General features: G+C 29.8%; 1 protein-coding gene across 1 annotated transcript in view; it reads left to right on the forward strand.

Moving 5' to 3' along the window:
* Window positions 1-21,517, forward strand: part of LOC113371666 (neuropilin and tolloid-like protein 2) — a 658,950-nt gene that overhangs the window by 68,398 nt on the left and 569,035 nt on the right. The window contains exons 2-3 of the mRNA XM_026612314.1: window positions 4,717-4,887; window positions 9,770-10,291. Of these exons, the coding sequence (XP_026468099.1) occupies window positions 4,812-4,887; window positions 9,770-10,291 (598 nt within the window). The 5' untranslated portion in view covers window positions 4,717-4,811. The remainder of the gene's footprint in view (window positions 1-4,716; window positions 4,888-9,769; window positions 10,292-21,517) is intronic.

Below are 21,517 nucleotides of genomic sequence, written 5' to 3' on the forward strand. Positions count from 1 at the left end.
ACATCTTTTTTCAATTTTAAAAATCGGTTTCTGGCTTCATTCCAAAAACGTAATATGTTTGCTTTTTTATGCTAATTTCAAACAACCGGCTCGGTCGATCGTCCCGCAAACCTAATCAGTCCGGCAGGTTTTTACCAAAAACTAATAAATACGATTTCCAACCATGATTTTTCGAATGGTTTTTGAATTTTTAAAATCGACTTAAAATTGTGGGCTAAAACTTTGACGATTTTTTTCTTTCTTTTACTAATTACAAAAAAATGCTTGGTTGACCGTTAAACCTGCCTTCCCAAAAATTTAGGTAATTATTCATTCCTTTAGTACAAGTAATTTTTTTTTGAATTATTCGGAAACCAGCCTCTCGGTTCTTTTAAAAACTGAATTGCAATTTTTGCACTTTTGTTCTGTATTTTCCAAACGGCTAAACCTGTCTTAGCGAAAAACTAATCAGAACTTTCTTATTTATGAAAATGAAACATACATACATACACACACATCAATTTTTTTTGGGGTATGCCAAAATGTTTAGAAATGTCTGAAACGTAAAAATATGCAAAAAATTTCATTTTCGATCTTGTGCGATTACTATAACTTACGAGTACTTTACGCAAAGTTAAAAGTTGTATTTAAGTAATTTAGAATAAATTTATAGTTTAATTAAAAAAGTAAAAAAATGTCTATTAAAAAGGGCGCCTGATCAGATAGGGCCTAGGGCGGCAGAAAGGTTATTTCGCCACTGAATATAAACTAAACAACTTTAATGCGAACCTTGTGCCTGCACATTTTTCCTTAACATTTCAATGTCCGGGGTATAATTTGTAACTTTTAATTTCACACAAGATTCTGAATGTTTAGTTGTTAAACTATTTCTTTGTGAACTCAAAATATGTTACATGTGAGAAAAAATTGGCTCACAGAGATATGTGGAACCAAAAGCTGAAAGGAGAGCGCATACAATTTTCTTTAAACAATTAAATCTTTTCCGGCAATGTCATTCAACAATTTCATATGGCTGACGATTTTTCCATAGAGTCATTTTCCAGATTTTTTTGTAATTCCTTCAATTTTGTTCTCCATAATTCTGAAGATATTAGTTTGATAATTTCAATTTCAAAATTATCAACATTAATCCATTCGAAAATCAACAAATCAAACGGTATTATTGATGTATCTGGTTTTATGAGAAAGGAAAATATAGACACATAAGCTTCAAAGTCTTTGCATCTTCTGAAAAATTCATCTTCAAGTACTTCAACGTAGGTTGAATTACATTAGCGAGCTACGTTAGAAAAATAATTATAATTAAACATTTTCTCTTATTTAAAAATCACTCGATATTTGCGATTTTCCTGATTACTTAGAGTGCCATTAAGAACCCCATCGCGTGGGGCATAAGCATAAGCTTGGCACGCGTGCCGTAGGTTGCCGATGTCTGGTATATAGCATTCAAACAACACATCCTTATACACTTAAAGCATTGATATTTTTGATTCTCTAGAAATTGTTTAGAATATACCTCACTTACGTTTGCCGGGTCAGCTAGTATATATATATATATATATATATATATATATATATATATATATATAGTAAGTTCTTCAAGGGCATACATCAAATAAAAGGCAAAGATATAAAAGTTAATCTTTAATTTTTTCCAAACGTGAAAATAGGTACTATAATTAATTTAGTTGACCACGCCATACTTCTCTCGGACAAACAATTTTGGTCTGCTAATTTATCGTTAATCCACACAACGCTTATTAATAACTCTTATCCTCCTAATCTCATAAACTCTGTCACGTACAATAGACTCAAATTTCTCAATAATAACAATAATACCTCTTCTTCTTCTACCAAAATCTCCAAAGACAATAACTTTATTGGTAATGTTTGTCTCCCGTTTATTAAAGAACTCTTTCCCATTTGGAAAAAACTGTTCCACAAGGTCGACTTAAGATTAATTTTTAACATAGACTTAACCCTTAGCTTCCTTTTTTCCAACCTCAAATCACCCACTAGTTTAGAACGCACATCAAATATTGTCTATAAATTAAAATGCAATGATTGTGATTCCATTTACATAGGTGAAACTGGACAAAATTTAATAAAACGACTAAAACAACATGATAATAACTCTAAAAACCCACGACAAAATCAAACCATGATAACAGAACATATAAAAGTTTTTAAACATTCTTTCGACTTTTATAACGCTAGTATACTTTATCACGAACGGAACATTATTCAGAGAAGATTTGCTGAATGTTGTCTAATCAGCATTTCTGAATCTTGTGTTAATAAACGCCATGATGCCTCCTTACTCTGTGAAAATTATCAGGTGATACTTAATAATATTTCCAAATTTGTTTCCTCTTAACCTGCGTAATTCCGAACCTGTAAACCTACCCTTACGCGGTCCGATCCCGAACTTTGATTCTTAGCCTCTCACCCATACTCCGAAACACTGATTGTAAAAAACCCGCCAACTATTCCCTCAAACGGTCTCTTCAAATAATTTTTAAACACATGTTATTACGGCCTCGGGCTCGGTCAACTACGTTCTCTGTGCAAAATATATTATATATTTCACAAATATTTTGCTAAGCTCTGTTCAACAAAATAATAAAAAAAAAACAAGTTAGTGTATATATAATAATGCAAAATTATGTGCCTTGCGCTAGCTTCTGATGTAAGACCATATTTATGTAAGTTAGCTTCGTTTTCTATATATATATGTATGTGTCTGTATTGCATATGTATATATGTGTATATATATATATATATATATATATATATATATATATATATGTATATATATGTATGTATATGTATATATATATATATATATATATATATATATATGTATATATGTGTATGTATGCATATATGTATATGTGTATATATACATATGTACATGTCCGTATGTATATGTTTATATATATATACGTATTATTCGTATGTACATATGTATATGTGTACGTGTTTGTACATGTATATCATATATACACGTTTGTTTGTGCGTATACCTATGTATATATATTACGCTTTTGTATGTTTGTATATATTTCTTTTTACTTTTCATTTCTCTTGTTTATCTAGCTGTTAAGTATAATTGTTATTGTTATAATTATATTACTTATATCTATAGTTCTTTTTCCAATTTCTGTCAATTTTTCCCTAGTTTATATTAATTTTTCAATATTCATTCTTTAGATCCACTGATGATGACATAAAATACTATGTCGAAACGTTTGGAAAAAATTAAAGATTAACTTCTAAATCTTTGCCTTTTATTTAATGTATGCCCTTGAAGAACTTACTCATATTTCTCAACATCAAAACTAACTTCTTTAATATATATATATATATATATATATATATATATATATATATATATATATATCCTATACATAAAATTCTTTTATAATGGTGTATGAAAGGATAATCCTCGTAAATTATTCGGATTTTAATAAATCTTCCTGAAGCTTCTTAAGGGAATTTTCTAGGATTTGCTACTGAAAATTAGTTTTTTTTGCGTTTCTCATCGTTTTTTTGCTAATATCTTCAGAAATATACCTTTTAACTCATGAATATCATGTAATGTACAAAATTATATCAATGAAAATCTTAATAAATTGTTGTTTTATAAAGTGTTCTTGGAACAATATTAGGCTAGTTTTTGAAAATGGGGTTTTATAATGCTCAAAATAATCTTTAAATGAGTACTTCTGAGTGTAAAATGAGTGAGCTATCATGCAAATAAAAGACGCATATAATGCTTTTTTCATTTAAATTAAATAGTTTATGAGTGCCATTTCCACCAAAATTAATAATAATCGTATTCCATCTAGAATTAACTTGGTTTAAGAGATCTTGATGGATCAACCATCAACCACAACTTTAGTACAAACGATTTTCAAAAAACTCATGATTTCATGAAAAAAAATCCATTTAAAAATAGCCAAAACATCATTGAAAGATTAAAAGATACGTATATAGGTATATAGATTCAAGGTCTTTTTCTGACTAATTGTTGCTTTTTATTATTTTTCTGTTACACAAATATTGATAGAGTTATGCCCAACCACATTGTCTTTTGAGCCCTACTTCGCCGTTTGAAAATAAGAGGAGTTACGGTAAAATTTATAAAAGAGAAAGTTATAGCTCATTGAATTACCTTTAAAATATCATATTACAAGTTCTGATAATATTAGAATTAAATGAGTTATAATCCAATTAATGCGGGGGGTGATGACGGAGTGCAAATTGTTTTCGCTCCTGAACTTAAGATTAAGATTAGCCTATTTCCAACATATCAAGAAAATTGGAGCACAGTAAAAAAAATCGAATAATTAAAGTGTTAACTGTGGGAATTGAGAATCATCATTTTAACATTGGTGTAAATAGTAATTCGAAAAACAATAATTATTATTTTTAACTGAACGCTAAATATTAGTATAGGATATTGAAAAAACGTAGATTTTGGTACAGGACAACGTGTGTCGGGTCATCTAGTGTATATATATATATATATATATATATATATATATATAACTTGTATTTAAAAACACATAAATTATGATAGCAGATTGATGCAGGTATAAAAGCATTTACGTTTGTTAAACATATATTTATGGATATTATAGATATATTTACTTTAACTAACAATTAAGACATTATTGGTCCAAATATATTTAACTTGTCCTATAATTTTAGTACAGGGCATGTATAGGTCTTTCTCAAAGGACGCTCGGATGAAGCCGTTTGGTTCATCAGCAGTTAGACGTAAAAGTGCTGATTAGGTGTAGAACATGAAACCAAATGGGAGGTCTGCAGCTGTTCTTGACTTGTCTTGTATATGTTTTCTCAAAATCGTGTTGATCACAGGTTAGTAGAAAATTGTGTGTGTACATTTGAAGACATGTATTCTTTGTATAATCAAAATAATTGCTATTTCTATTAGTTTCTTTATAAGCAAGCTCTAATAATCAATTATAAATAAAGCTTAATCAGAATTAATTAACCTTAATGAAATTTTCGATATCGTGACTTGGAAATATATTTTATATGTGCCTATGTGGTCGATCTGAAGCATTTTCGAATGACTGTTGAACTTAAGAGCAATGGGCTTCTGGTTAGTCTTGATAGTAAAATATTTCCCTTATAAAATAAACACAAAGTTTTTGAGAAAACATTATTGGAATGTGACGCTGCAAAAGTTTGGATGCTATTTTAGAGATAGTATGCATATGTCATCTGCAAACGTACAGTTCCAGCATTTTGGGAAGTTGGTATATCAGATGGTGGTGCATGGCATCGTGCCTTAATGCAAATTGCTGGAACTTTTCGTACCGTAATGAAATATTCGTAACTTTTATCATTCGTATCTTATAGACAAAATTCAATATCTCATAAATTGAACGTCTTTGTTTATATATGTTTACATATAATTAAGTAAAATGTAAATAAGTAAATAAACAAAACTTAATCAAGAGAATTTATAATTAAAAGACCTTATCTCATATTTCTAAGCATTATTATATTTTATTCCATGTATACGGGTGAGCTTTTGAGTTGTAACTAAAATTAAAATTAAAATTCGAATCATATTTTTGATATTTTGAAAAAAAAATTGCAAATTAAAGCAAACGAAATAAAAAAAGAGTGCGAGTAAGGTTCACACGTGATTGAAGTAAAACTTTTTTGCTATTGTACGAGATAGCATTTAAGTTCAAGATAAATACAGTAGAATCCGCTTAGTATGACATCGAATGGACGCCGAAATCTCGTCATACTAACCGGTTGTCATACAAAGTATACTGAAGAAAAACTATTTTAATATTTCAATATAATACATGTTTTAGTAATTTAAAAGAAAAGCCTATACATACATTTCAATTAAAAATAAAAATGACACATATTAAAATTTAATATAATGCAAAATATTAATTTTATGGGTAGATACATTTGTTACAAAGAATATGTTACAAGGTCAGAAATATTCATCAGAAGAGCCGCAATAACAATTTATTTAATTAATCTCTTGTAATTTTTTTTTTTAAACTTTACTATTTTATTGCTCACACCTTTGCCAAAGTAAAGGTTTAGCTGGTCCTTTTTATCCCATTCATGTGCTGCTTATCTTCTGATAGCGAAGTCATAAAAATAAAGGTGATAGCTGATTATATATTTATACATTTTACCCCCTTACTATCAAATATTATTGTTAAAAAAAATCTAATTTTATTTCTTTATCAGATATCCGTGGTGGACCATTAATAACTGGTTTACTCTACCCATAAACATACAAATGTGTTTTCTTAATGTAAGTAATCAGTAATTTTATATTGATTTCTTTACATAATTGTATTGTAAAAACAGTCCCTGGTGCTATTGTGCACAAATGACATAGCAATCGCTTTCGTAGACTTGGCCACATCATGTAAATTCATATCGGTCATTACAACTTGACATAATTTTTTTCAAAAATGGGTCATTATAAGCGACATGTCAATGTAAGCGATGTCAATATATCCGACTGCTTTTTTAAGGAATTTTATATGGAAACCAAACTTCCTTGTGCGATTACGTCATAATAAGCGGTTGTCAATTGATCCGGCATCATACTAATCGGATTCTACTGTACATCATATGACAATTTTGAATAATGTTCATCAGTAATATGGTAACATTCGTGATGCACACATTATTTAATGTCAGCAATTATACATATTTATATAATAATAAATTATAAATTTATAATAGCATTAAAAATGTTTGAAAACAATAAAGCAATTAAAGTCATATTTCAAATACAACATGATCGGTTTGTCATTGGAATTAGCATCTAGGACTTTATCCTTTATTAGAGAAATAAAGTATTTGCTGTTTAATAAATTTTATAATATTTTTTCACACAGTGGACAGCTGTAATATAACAATCTTGAATAATTTCATTATTACTAGCAATGAATAAACTGCATAGTTGTCCATTATAAAGTATATCTGTATATAAATGTTAAACAGCTACACAAAATATTGTTGTGCTTGTTTAGAGTAATAAAGGGTATGGGAGTGTTTCCATACAGAATTGGCCCCACCCTGGTATTCAAATAATTTTGATGCTATTTTATAGGTATTTTCGAAAAAATTCGAAATACCAAATTTCAAATCCGTAGATCATCATTTGTCCGAGATATCAGTGAAAACATATGAAAGTGGCCCCTTTTTTCAAACTCACTTTTTGTCGGAAATATGAGAGATATCGAAAAAATTTTAACGCCATTCTATTTATACTGATCTTGTCTATGTTGTTCATAACAAATAATGTAAAAAAATTATTTGTTAGTGCATGAAAAGGAGAAAATAATTTTTCATTTTTTATTTTCTGGACTTTGGACTTTGGACTACTTTTATATTAGCATCATTCGAAAGCCTGTACATTTTTCTTCTGTTATTCAAAAATTCATTTAAATGTAAGTGGAACTTTAAGTGAAAAGTTGGAAAAACTTCAGCTAGCATACGCGCTGCCGGTACAGGAACACCCATATAAAGTCGCTATGCAAGAGCGACGAGCAAGCATAAGGCTCGTCATTATCGCGCGTCTCGACAAATACTGTATATAAGTATGGAAATATTTATTAAAAACTAAAAGTTATTTATATCTTGTATATAAGTATATTCATTAGTCATAATAAAAAATCCAACGCGACGAATAAAACAATAAATATTATTATTGATTATTTTCATTCGCCGTATAAGCTTCTGTCTAATATATTTCAATGTATGAATAACTTAAGGCCTATAAAAAGCCTTTCCCGAAAATCTAAATAAAACAAACCCGCGCAACTGAACAAAAAAATATTATCGAACAAAATTACCAATACAACAAATAGATTCAGCATTTCAAAATTATTATGAAACAACCTTTACATTTTACAAATTAAATACATTTTCAAATCAACAAATCAAAATTCTAATAATTACTTGGACTACTTGATTATTCATTTTCGCGCCAAACAATTTCGCAAATTACGTTTACAATAGTCCCAAAATACATAGAACAACCTTATGGTCACACAATTACATTTTAATTTATAAATACCTAAACATTATTTCAAATTGCTCTATATTGCGAAAAATCAAAACACAAAATTAATGAATAACAAAATGAGAAAAATAAAACGACGAACCTGTAAAATTATAAATAAATTGACCGCAAATGTACTAAACAATAAAATTATATTACCGAGATCGTAAGTACTACCGTCGATGGTGGACCCGGATGATTACCAAAATAATTTATGCTATTTAATCATTTGATCGTTAAACCAACGAAAAGTAGTCCACGCGCTTCCATCATTTGTCATAAATCCCCTTTCATTTATTACTACTCTCCTTAATTCATGCTCTAATTTGTTATTATTGCTTGTACATTAGCGGTCTCTCTACAACCTTACCGTGACGTCGCGATTCTGTAAGAGACTGATTACTTCAAATACTACTAATGAAAATACGTTTGTTCTTACTTAATTGACTAACCTATATTTACACATAATAATTCCTTATTCTAAAACATTGCTTATTCTAACATGCAACTTATATCTGTAACCCACGGCGCAACCAGTGTCCAATACCTGTCCATACATCGGGCCCGGTTCACTTCACACACAAATAGTTACATTTACTTCCATCATATAAACTATAGGAACTACACAAAGTCTACTGTAGGTTTGGGGATAGCTTCCGAAACGCTGTCCCCTCATGACGTCCTCTAAGCTCACATTAAAAACATTTTATTAACTTTCGGGCGCTGGACCGCACTTTTGCCGACTCTGAAGCCATGTAGGCAACTCACACCCTCGACCATGACTACTTCAAGACTACCTCTAGTCTAGACTGTTAATGCCGGCAACCACTCTCAGCCCTCGACACACTCCTCATCAGAGACATGGCGTTTTTATGCATATAGGGAGAGGGGTAGTTATGTGTTATTTTAATATATATATATATATATATATATATATATATATTTTGATAGGTTATTTAAAATCGGGCAGTAACACCAAGTAAAGTGTGGGAGTTGTAATGATTATGATAATATATTTAATTAGAAACTCCCAACATAATAAAAAAATATAAATTTATTAACTGTAAAAATATTTCCATATCAAAATATTTTTTGATATGGAAATATTTTTACAGTTAATAAATTTATATTTTTTTGACTCTGAAGCCATGTAGGCAACTCACACCCTCGACCATGACTACTTCAAGACTACCTCTAGTCTAGACTGTTAATGCCGGCAACCACTCTCAGCCCTCGACACACTCCTCATCAGAGACATGGCGTTTTTATGCATATAGGGAGAGGGGTAGTTATGTGTTATTTTAATATATATATATATATATATATATATATATATATTTTTGATAGGTTATTTAAAATCGGGCAGTAACACCAAAATAATTTTTGATATGGAAATATTTTTACAGTTAATAAATTTATATTTTTTTATTATGTTGGGAGTTTCTAATTAAATATATTATCATAATCATTACAACTCCCACACTTTACTTGGTGTTACTGCCCGATTTTAAATAACCTATCAAAATATAATATCAACACCAAACTCACATATTTCAAAATATATATATATATATATATATATATATATATATATATGTATGAATGTGTGTGTATGTATGTGTGTGTGTGAACATATGAATATTTATTTAACGTTTGTGACATATAAAATTTAATTTTTAGGTATACATTCTATCATCACGACAGATGATTACAACCAACATAACAAGAGCTATGCAGATACATATCCCACATTATATACAAACAGATCAATCTATAGTAACATAACGAAAGTAGCTGAAAGTGGAAATGAAAGTGCATCATCAATTGTTACAAGTAATTTTAGTGATTTAATGACTGAACATAATATCGTTGATTTTAGAATTATGATCAATAAAAGTATTAAATTAAATTTACATGACAGAGCAATTAGTGGATATGAATTATTTGATATTTCTAAGAAATTAAGTGAAAATATGAATATTGTAAACAATAGTGTGTTGACTGACTTGGCAGTTAACAATATTAAGCAACAATCACTTTCTTTGGGAATAAAACAATCCCATGTTAAAAGAAACTTACTTCTGCATGACGAAGACCCATGTCTGACATTCACTGTTGGTGATCCTGATGCAAAAATTTTATATAGTCCTGGATATCCAGGGCATTACCCGAAGAAGGCAAATTGCGTTGTTATATTAGAAGGTTTGTATGTATCCGTGTATATATCTATTAGTCACATCGTTTTGACTATTCAAATTTTACAATGGAGTAGATTTTACTATGTAAAATATTCACATTAGTTTTTTTATTCTATGCTGATTTCTTTTTTTAATAGATGCTAATATTAAATATTTTTTAGATTTATATTGAGATAACATTGACCATTTGATGCTTGTTAGTTGATTGAAATCCTAAAACTCTTAATTCTTAAATTATTGAGTTGTTTGGAGAGTTATTAAGTTTTTTTTATAGGCATTTTGACCAGTAATTTTTGTATAATAAACAAATACTTCGTTAACTTCGCGCAGGCGAAGTTTATGTTTTTATAAAAAAATCCAATTTGCTAATTTTATGTTTTTTTGATGTTTCAAGCCATTTTGAATCGAATGATAGTCTGAAAATGAACACACACATACAACATATTTTTCTAAAATTTGGGAAAAGTATGTGTGTATTTTTTTTGTAAACAAGTTTTTGACCTTTCGTCGACTTTAACTCAAAAACGGTTTGGCTGATTTCAAAAATTAAAAGTCATTTGATGTAACTCGATAAGGATAAGCGTTTGTTATTTTTGCGCGACGAGCAAACACTGCTCGTAAGATATTGGTTGTAAATCGGCCTGATTAGTTTATTAGTTTTTGGTAATGATTTAATGATCTTGTAATTAACTGTTGAAAAAGGTCTTTTCAGCGATTTTTATGAATTTTTGTTTTGACCATAGATATCACAGTTTCCTTGATAAAACTTATATATTACGGCTCCACAAAGAATCGTTTAATTTTAAAAATTTGTAAAAGTTTGCGGAAATTAGTGACGATATTTGGCGTTCGTTAAAATTATATCTTTCATCGACGTTTTCGCCATTCGATATATCTAGATGAGGAATATCGTTTTTCAGTCTTGTGCGACTATCGGCTGAGGCGTTTCTTAAGAGAGAAGTGAACCATTTTTGACTACGTTTTAGCCAAAAATTCTGAGTCGATTTTAAAAATTCAGAAACTTTTTAAAAGATATTTTTTGGAGATCGTGCTGATTAGTCTTGGGCAAAGATGGGCTGAGGTTCATGATTTACTGTTGAATTTTTCGATGAAACTTATATAAAATAAGTCTAAATAACTTATCTAGTTATGTAAAAAAATTAACCATTATTTTTTATCATTAAATAATATCAAGAGCTACGTACGTGATATATTTAATCGTGCAGTTGAAAATGTTATCTTAATATCTAGATCTCAATATTGGTTTATCAAATCTTTATTGATTATTAAACATTTCTGCAAGTTCATGCAACTTGCCTTAATGTAAGATAATTCTTTCAACTAGTTAAAATCTTTTGTCATATGTCTGGTAGTAGCATAATTCCGGGATTATAAATTTTTTCATTGTTATTAGCAAAAAACTAATCAAGGTATCTAAAAATTGTTTTAGGAATTAAAATAAATAATGATTCTATGATGCCAGGTCTAAAAAATGTGGTGGGTTTAGAATTAGTATTCAAGCTGAAATATTTTTATGTTTTATTATTAGTTTTATTTATGTTATTTGAATTAAGATCCTAAATTTAGATTGAATTGAAGGGGACATTGTCAAATTATTTCGAGTTATAATAGCCAATAACTTAATATGAAGGTTAGCTCAGTCGGTAGTTGACTTCGAAAGGTGCAACATCGAATACAATAGTGAGGAATAGTGTTTGTTTATGGAGTACGAGGACGGGCAGGTATCGGGTCGCGCGCCCGATAACAATGTACCGTCATGCGCCGAAATAGGTGTAACAGTAGCTGAGGCTATGAGAACTTATTATTCTGATAATGAGAGTGTTGAAGAATTTTATGAATTATCAAAAGAAAACAATGTATTAATTAGTGAAGGTGATTGTGAAAACAAAAAAGTGATTAATGTTAAATCTAAGGGTAAAAAAGTAAGCAGTGGAATATCAAGAATTAAATCTGGAAAGAATTTAAAAATGGAATCTAATATGCGTGCAATACACCACCTTAAATCAGGCTAAGAATTTTGACATTTGCATATTTCAGCCAGCACGAAGTTGGCGACGAAATAGAAGTTAGACGTCAAGTTGAAATGTATTGGATTCATTGTTCATAACTTTGACAGCTAAAACCTGTCAAGATCATTATTATCACAGCCAAACAAGTATTATTATTATTATATTGTCTAATACCAAGATGATAGCCTTTATCTTAGACAATATATTACGTTAAAATACAATATATCTTGTTCCCTCATAGCAAATATTGCAGAAAAAACGAAATATATCTGTCAATTCCAAGACAGTATGAAGTATTTTGGTTTAGTATTACAACATCAGAAGTGTTTCAATTTTATTTCATTTACTGAACCTTCTATTTGTTGTTTGTTGAGTTTTAGTTAGCTTCCACTGAATTAAGGTTAAGATCGAAACCAAACCTAATCATGTATACAACGTAACCCTAACAAAAATAATGAATAAAATGTAACCCTATGCGTAAAACGTAAGCCTAAATTATTTTTTAAAACAAAATTATAACTAAAACATTGTATAAAATCTAAGCTAGACTAAAATAATCTTTGAATGAAAAGAATCCTAAAACATAACCCTAAAATGTAAAAATTAAAATAAGAACTAAATAGGCGCGTAATCAAAAAGCCAAAGCGAATAAACTTGAACGGACATAAAAAAATAAACACAAAAAGAATGAATCATAACGAAAAGCTAAAAAATATTAAATATGAAACAAGCCTACTTAATAAAAAACAATACGCCGACACAATGCTGATATAAAGATGAACAAAATGGCCGACGCGCTCTTGACATCTGAAATGCTTGACAGCTTGATATCAGTCTTCGCCGGCAACTTCATGCTGGCTGAATTATGCAAAGTCTTAGCTTGATTTAATGCCTCCTGCGTGCAATTAAAAGTGGCGTGCAAAGACGTGTCAAAAATGACGGCGTTGGTGATCGTAGAATAAACAGAAGAAGTAAAGAGGTGACTATGGGAAAGTTAAATATGATGGAAACGAGTGGGGAAAAAATACTAAATGCAACGAACAAAGTGATATAACAATACATAATTACGAAACAAAATTAACAAAAAATAACGCAAATTGCAGCCCTAACAATAATGAGGTCATAACAATGGAAAATTATGTGGTCGATGCTACGGATTCGACGGACACAACAGCGGTTAACGAATCTACCAATCAGAGAAAGGTCGGTATGCAACTGCGATATGAAAGTTGCGGCACAGGGCCGTACTATATCTATATTTTATCAAGAAATAAAAACTTCGGACGGTTACATCCGATGGCGATTGGATAAATGATTCATCAGTCTTTTCCAAATATGAAATCGGATCTGTTAGATATATTAGTGCTCGATAATAATAAAGTAAAACTGGTTTTATGTAACGGTAATGTGGCAAATAGGTTGCTCTATGGGGAATTTTTCAATAAAAACAACATAATAGCATATATACCAAACTATTTATTAATCAGAAAAGGAATTATTTTTGATGTGGATATCGAACTCATAGAGGACGATATTAAAAGTGAAATCGTATCGGAAAGTACAATAATCAATGTGAAATGTTTTACACCAACAAATACTAATACACATAGATTTAAATCGCAATGCGTTATCATTACTTTTAGAGGATCCAGAATTCTAGAAAAGGTAGCGATACACTCAGTCAAATGTCAAATGCCTGAAATGCTGGCGCTTCGGCCATATTAGGGCCCAATTCCGTGGGGAGGAAAGGTGTCCAAAATGTGCAGGTCCACACAATACTAATTTGTGTACAAATAATTCGGATTTTATATGCTGTCTTTGTGAGAATAATCATATGGCAAATAGTAAGGATTGTCCAGTTTTCATAAAACATAGTAATATTCAGGAATTAATGGCATTGCAAAATTTTTCGTTTCACGAAGAAAAATCGATTATAGAAAATGATAGATATGCTAGGAAAACTAAATCAAATATGAACATACTAAGTAAGGAAAAAGAATTTCCAGCTATAAATAAAGCAAAGAAAAACTCGAATTTACCTGCTGTCAATAATATATTTATAGCACTATCAGGTTTAGAAGAAGAAGATATTCACTATGAAAATGACAGCAAAAACCTTTTCAAGAAACCCAGAAGATTTTACATGCCAGCTGCAATTAATAAGAAGAAAAAAGAGGGAAGTACGATGTATAAATTTGATCAAATACCTAGTCATAATGGGACTCAGAATCCAAATTTAATTAGTAAAAGGAAAAGATTGAAAAATAAATCTGAATCGGAGTCCGATAATGATGATCATTATCGTAATAAAGGCTCAGAACCAAAAGAGTTTTTGAATCTTTTTATTAATCAATTAAGAAACACACACAATCCGAGCGAACCTCATTTTGACAAACTGTTGACTGAATTATTACGTAAATTGATAAGCATTAAAAGTATGAGGGCTAGTGATAAAATAATATAATTGTGATAGAAAAAAAAATTTATTTATTTATTTATATATATATATATATATATATATACTTACTTATCTATTATTTAGTATATAACAATGGATTTCACAATTTTACAATGGAATGCGAGATCGTTTACTTCGAACAAAAGTTATATTGAACATACCGTGTCCGAATTGGATATTTCTATACTATCGAAATCAGAAACGTGGTTTCACACATTATACGCTTAAGGGATATAGCACGGTAAGGCAAGACAGAAATGATGGCAAAGGGGGTGCGGCTTTTTTTATTAAGCATTCCCTATAATACCATCCAAATCATCTAGGAACCATTGACCCAAACAAATGTCAAATTTGTGGGATAAGTGTACGAATAAATAACTCGAATTTAAGTATACTTTCCATCTATGTGATTCCTAAATATTACATCAATATTCATCAGTGGAATGAATTATCAACTCATCTACCTAAACCAGTTATAATATGCGGGGATTTTAATTCGCATCACATGTCTTGGTTATGCAACTTCAACGACAAGTATGGTGCTAACCTGATAGATGCTATCGATATCAATAATTTAGTTATTTTAAATAATGATAATTCAATCTTGAGATTCAAAAATAACTTAACAGCAGTTGACATATCAGTTTGCTCCCCGGAGTTAGCTCATAGGATAGATTGGGAGGTGTCCGATGACACGCTTGGATCGGACCACTATGCAATATTTTTAAGAATGAAGAACTGTGTTGTTCCATATAGATCGGTATCAAGATGGAATTTCAAAAAGCTGATTGGCGCAAATATGAAGTGTCTATGGAACAGGATATGTTAGGATTTGAATCGATTAATGACAAATCTGATTATGCTAGATTCATAAATATCATTAACAATGCCGCTGACAAAAGTATTCCAAAAAAAAACAAAACATTTCTATAGGTGCAAGGAAAAAACCAGTCTGGTGGGATGAGGAATGTGATCAGTTGGTAAAAGACCGAAGGCACGCTGAAAAACGTATTGGAAAAGTTCAACATATATAAATTTTGTTATATGCCAGAACTTAAGAAGAAAAAGAAGGACATTTGGGTCTATTATGTCTCCAACATAAATCCAAGTACTTCCAGTAAAGAAGTATTTAGGATGATTAAAAGGTTTAAAAATATGGCGGAGTCAACCACACACAAAAATATACCACCGAAACGACTAATTAAAAGAAGGCTGGAATGGTGGGTAGAGAAAGATGATCTACTTCTTAAAAGTCAGTTCGGATTTAGGAGAGGTATGGGTGTAAATAACAACTTGGCCATCTTCATAACAGATTTATGGTTATTCATGAATAAAAATAATTATATGGTATGCCTCTTCAGCGACATCAAAGGAGCCTACGATAATGTACTCCCAGGTATATTATATGACACCTTAGACAAAATTGGATTACCGAAGAAATTTGTTAGAGCGATATCATCCACAGTGTTTGAAAGAGATGTATACTACAAAATAAATTACAAATGATTGGCCCACGAAAAATGTATAAAGGTCTTTCCCAAGGGGGCATATTAAGCCCAATTTTATATGCATTATACGTGCGGGATATTGAACATATTTGGGAACAAGTAACAAAAATTCATCAATACGCTGACGATGTTTTAATATATATTGAAAAGACCAGTCTGCTAGATGCAATAGACACTATGTCTCGAAATATTGATAACTTTGATAAATGGCTGGTATCAAAAGGCCTAGGGTTGTCGAATGATAAGAGCGCAATAGGCATTATAACCAGATATAGGGATAAGAATTTTCCGGCAAGAGTCAGCAGCAATAAGCATATAATTAAAGTTTAAAAAACTAATAAATTTCTCGGTATAATATTTGACCAAAAATTAAGTTTTAAATCTTATATAGAGCATATAGAAAAAAGAGTAGAAAAAAATATAAACATCTAACGAATGCTTAATGGTACGTGGTGGGGTTCCCATCCCATAAAGGCACTGAAACTTTACAAAACATTAATCAGGCCTATATTTGACTACGGTTGCTTAGTATGGAATAATAGTAAGAATTGCAAGAAATTGGATAAATTACAATACAGGTGCATGTATGGGTGCTTTGTCATCTACCCCAACAAATGCATTACTAGTAGAAAGTGGGGAAATGCCGTTAGAGCTGCGTAGACAATTCTTGTGCGACAAATTTGTATTAAGAAATCTTTCAATAGAAATTTCGCGTTTTATCCAAAATGCATGTGAGGTAGCAGTAGACACAAAATTAAGTAAGTATTGGGTTAAAATTAAAACCCCTAAATTAGTGAAGAGTTTCATAAATTTAGTAAGGGCAAAAAATAGTCTAGCTAGTTGCAAGAAACATCTGTATTATGACATGGAAAATTTTGATAATTCAAACAAAATGATTGATGTTTTCAATGCAAGTACACAGAATTTGAAACATTACAAAGTTATCTACACGGATGGTTAAAAAAATAATCATAATACGGGATGTGCTTTGTACTGTAGTACGAATAATGTTGAATTCGGATTCAAATTACAAAACTTTGTGTCAGCGTATGCTGCTGAATTGATTGCAATTAAGAAGGCACTAGAGGTAATAATAAATTATCAGTTTGCGAAAATAATCATTTACACAGACAACCAAAGTTGCATAAGCAAACTAAGAAATTTAACAAAATCCACAACTTTGCAAGAGGTAATTTACTATGAAATTTTGAAGTACATCCAGCAAATTCTGTATAAAGGAGGTGATGTAAAAATTATATGTGTTAGAGCGCATTCCGGCATAGCAGGAAACGAAGTCGCGGATAGAATAGCGGAACAGGCAGCTGATAATGGTGAGGTCATTAATGAGGCCACGTTAATTGATTATATAAATGCATCTAAAAACAATTGTATGCAGCTGTGGCAAAATGAATGGGACAATACATCCTCAAACATTGGTAACTACTACAAAAATATTAAGCCGTCTGTGAGCAACAAAATATGGCAACGGCTATATAAGGATGAAAGAAGACATGTTCTAGTGGCATTAACCAGGCTAAGGTTTAATCATGGTAATTTTTCTGCCCAAATGTATCGATTAAAGCTGGCACCATCAAATATATGTTTCTGTGGAGAAGCAGTTGGGACTTCGCAACACCTTATTCTTGAATGCATCATATACTATAATCAACGTGTAAATTTAATTAATGAGATCTATAGAAATAAAAATATTCGGAAACCATTTAATTTAGTGACATTATTATCTAATATAGAAATATATAAGTTTTTAATTAATTTTATATCGGAGTGTAAAATTAAGTTATAGAATTATGTGTAGAAAAGCTTATAAGTATACATTTTTTATTATTTAGAGTAGTAATAATTTATATTAGACTGTAAGTGGCTAGATGTAATTTAGAAGCCAATAAATATAAATAAAAAAGAAGGTTAGCTGATAATACAAATGAAAACTTTGGAATCCACATCTGGGTCATTCTTTTACAAATCGTACGGATTTTCGAAAAAATAAAATGTCACATTTTAGAATTGTCTGAAATTTTTTTTTACAGATATTATACATAAAATCATTTGACACGTATTTCAGGATTTTGCTGGAAAAAAATTATTTACGTAAATATTTACGATTGAAATATGGATTTTTTGCTCAATTTCTATGAACATCATCTGCGGTAAATTAATTATCACCTGAATGTGATGATCGGATCAGTATTATTTTTTTTATTACACTCATATTGAAGTGAACTTTGTAATGATTTAAAAAAAATGTTTTGTTTTTGCAATTTTCTTAAAAATAACAACCCTTAAATATTTACAAATGTTTTACTCAGCCTTACCCCAATATCTCAAAAACAAGTAAAGTTAGAAATTTTTTAACAACAATATTTAAAAGTAGAGGGATATTTAAGTTGGCTTTAACCCTTTCTGATATAATCTCTATTAAAGCTTACATGTGGGTGGGGTAAACAGAGTCAACCACACCTTCATACTGGCCTAGGTGTAAATAATAATGAAATAGTAATTAAAAAATTAAAAAAAGTTAGAAAAAAGCTATTTTACAATAGATATATATATATAATTATATATAAATTAATAGTTAATTAACTCTGCTGGTGAATATTTCTGACAAAGCATCAGATCAAAGGTATATATTGTATTTTCTTTATAAAAATATTACAAATAAATTCACATTGGCTATATAATTTAGCTATTATTACGTAAAATTCCATTAAAATTAAAAATAAGTCGATCCCTTTTTATCCAGGCGGTGGAGTAAAGACGGAAAATGACAAATTTCAAAAAAATGTCTAAAAAACATTTTTTATTATTAGAAAAATCTAACTGAACAATCCGTCTACATTCAAATATTGTTGTTAAAAAATTTCTAACTTTACTTGTTTTTGAGATATTGGCAGTGGATTTTTTTCCCACAAACTTTTAAGCTCCGCTCTCCCCTAATGTTTTTTTTCGACTATATATTCATTTTTCGCCAGAAGCGAAATTATAAAATATTTTTCAACCGAAAAACATTAAGATTGTCATTCGAAAGTGACAAATGAGTACAAATGAGGTCCCCGAAGTGAAAAGCGCGGCTCGCGCTTGAAAATATTCAATATCTTTCGATGTAACAAAGTTTCCAACAAATTGTAAAAAGAATTTTGTTGCAGAGAAAAAAAGAAAAAATATGTTTTTTTTGGATCGATTCAAGTTGGGGTAAGGCTGAGTAAAACCTTTGTAAATATTTAAGGGTTGTTATTGTTAAGAAAATTGCAAAAACAAAAAAATTGTTTTTAATCATTACAAAGTTCACTTCAATATGAGTGTAACAAAAAAAAATAATACTGATCCGATCATCACATCCAGGTGATAATTAATTTACCGCAGATGATGTTCATTGAAATTGAGCAAAAAATCCATATTTCAATCGTAAATATTTACGTAATTACGTAATTTTTTTTCAGCAAAATCCTGAAATACGTGTCAAATGATTTTATGAATAGTATCTGTAAACAAATTTTCAGACAATTCTAAAATGTCAAGGTTAATTGGTGTTCGTTTTGTAAAAGAATGACCCATCTGTAAAAATGTCACTAATGTCAATGTACAAAATTACTAGTTCTCTGGAATGAAATAATTTTCAAAATTAATTATGAAGCTCGCTTTCTATTAAATGTATTAACAGTAATTCCAGTATTCAAATGAGTTTAGCAGAAAAATGATTCACTATGTTTATATTTTTTAAGCTTTACGAAGCCAGAAATTTTGAAGGAATTTCTTCCAAACGATATGTCAAAATCTATGCATTTTAGACACAGTCAGACATCCTTCATGTTTTAATACATTATTATACAAATTGAAAAAGATAAAAAACTTCAGCTTTGAAGTTTGTATTAAATTGAATTTGTATTAAATGATAATGCAAGGTGAAATATAAGTCACTACAGGTTATTTTTCACTAATTTTGAAGAATAAACTGACAAAATTTGCTATGAATTTATTGAAGGATGGATAGGAATAATTAAAAGTCCTTGTCAAGTCCATCTCAAGAACCAGTAAAGTTAAGAATTCTTCAACAACAATATTTGAAAGTAGAGGGAAAAAATGTATAACCAGACATCACCTTAATTCTTACGATAAAAGGTAATCTTTGAAAAACCATAATAAAATAATGTATTTTTCTTTGTTGTTAGTTTTTTGGGTTGTGAGCACTGTGACTTAGTTTACGAAACCTTAATACAGATTTTAACTATACGTTTTTTAATTGTTTTATAAACTGAAATGTTATATACAAAACTGAAATACAAAATAGGAAGTTAAATAAAACAATTTTACAAAAAATAAATCATATAAGTCATTTCGATCAAGGCTATTTACAGTGTTATCTGTGCAAAAAATGCACCAATAAAGTTATTATTTTGCATTAGTTGAATAATGTAGTTATTATTTAGTAAAATACTTTTAAAATTAAAATAAGGCATTGAACCTGTTTGCCACCTGGCACGCCTATGGACTAAAAAGGACTAGATAATAAATTTTTGTTATACAGCAAAAAAAAAACAAATATGTGCTATGATGAAGTAGCTGGCAGTTTTAGTGAAAATAGTCAGATAATTGTTCGTTTGATATGTGTTATTTGTTGTGATATAAGTTGGTTTGGTTTTTGCAATATAATTTATATTTGTTCAAAGTCAAATTGAAGGATTGTGCTCCGCCTTACCCTACATATATAATCTTATATATAAAAATGGAGCTCTCTTTCAAATGTCTAATTGTAAGTAAAACTCGAAAACGGCTAAACCGATTTGGCCAGTCTTAGTCTTGAAAAATTCGTGCCCATCCAGAGATGGTCGGAATTTTTTTTTGTAGAAACGTCATTTAAATAAAACAATGGACGGTGGCTAATACGTGAAATGTCAAACGTTTTTGACAGATGATGTTCAATTACGTTTAATAGGATGTTTACGTGAATATTATTTAATTATGATTAAATTGTAGTAAGTAGTTTTGTTTGTAGTTTTATTTATATACAAAAACGTTAGTAAACGCGCCGCAAGTGTTACTAGAAACTCAAAATATCAACTTCTTTGAAATGTTAATATGAAAATGCACTTTTTGGCATATTTTTCTCAAACACAGTGCTCTGAAAGATCTCATTTGTATAATTATATACTCATTGGTATTTATAAAACATTTTCTATGTTATGTCAGTCAGTCAACTTGTCAGCAATCTCTGCTAA

The sequence above is a fragment of the Ctenocephalides felis genome, unplaced genomic scaffold (assembly GCF_003426905.1).
Source record: "Ctenocephalides felis isolate EL2017-DRISC unplaced genomic scaffold, ASM342690v1 CF-g0.4_SCAFFOLD_01492, whole genome shotgun sequence".
NCBI lineage: Eukaryota > Metazoa > Arthropoda > Insecta > Siphonaptera > Pulicidae > Ctenocephalides > Ctenocephalides felis.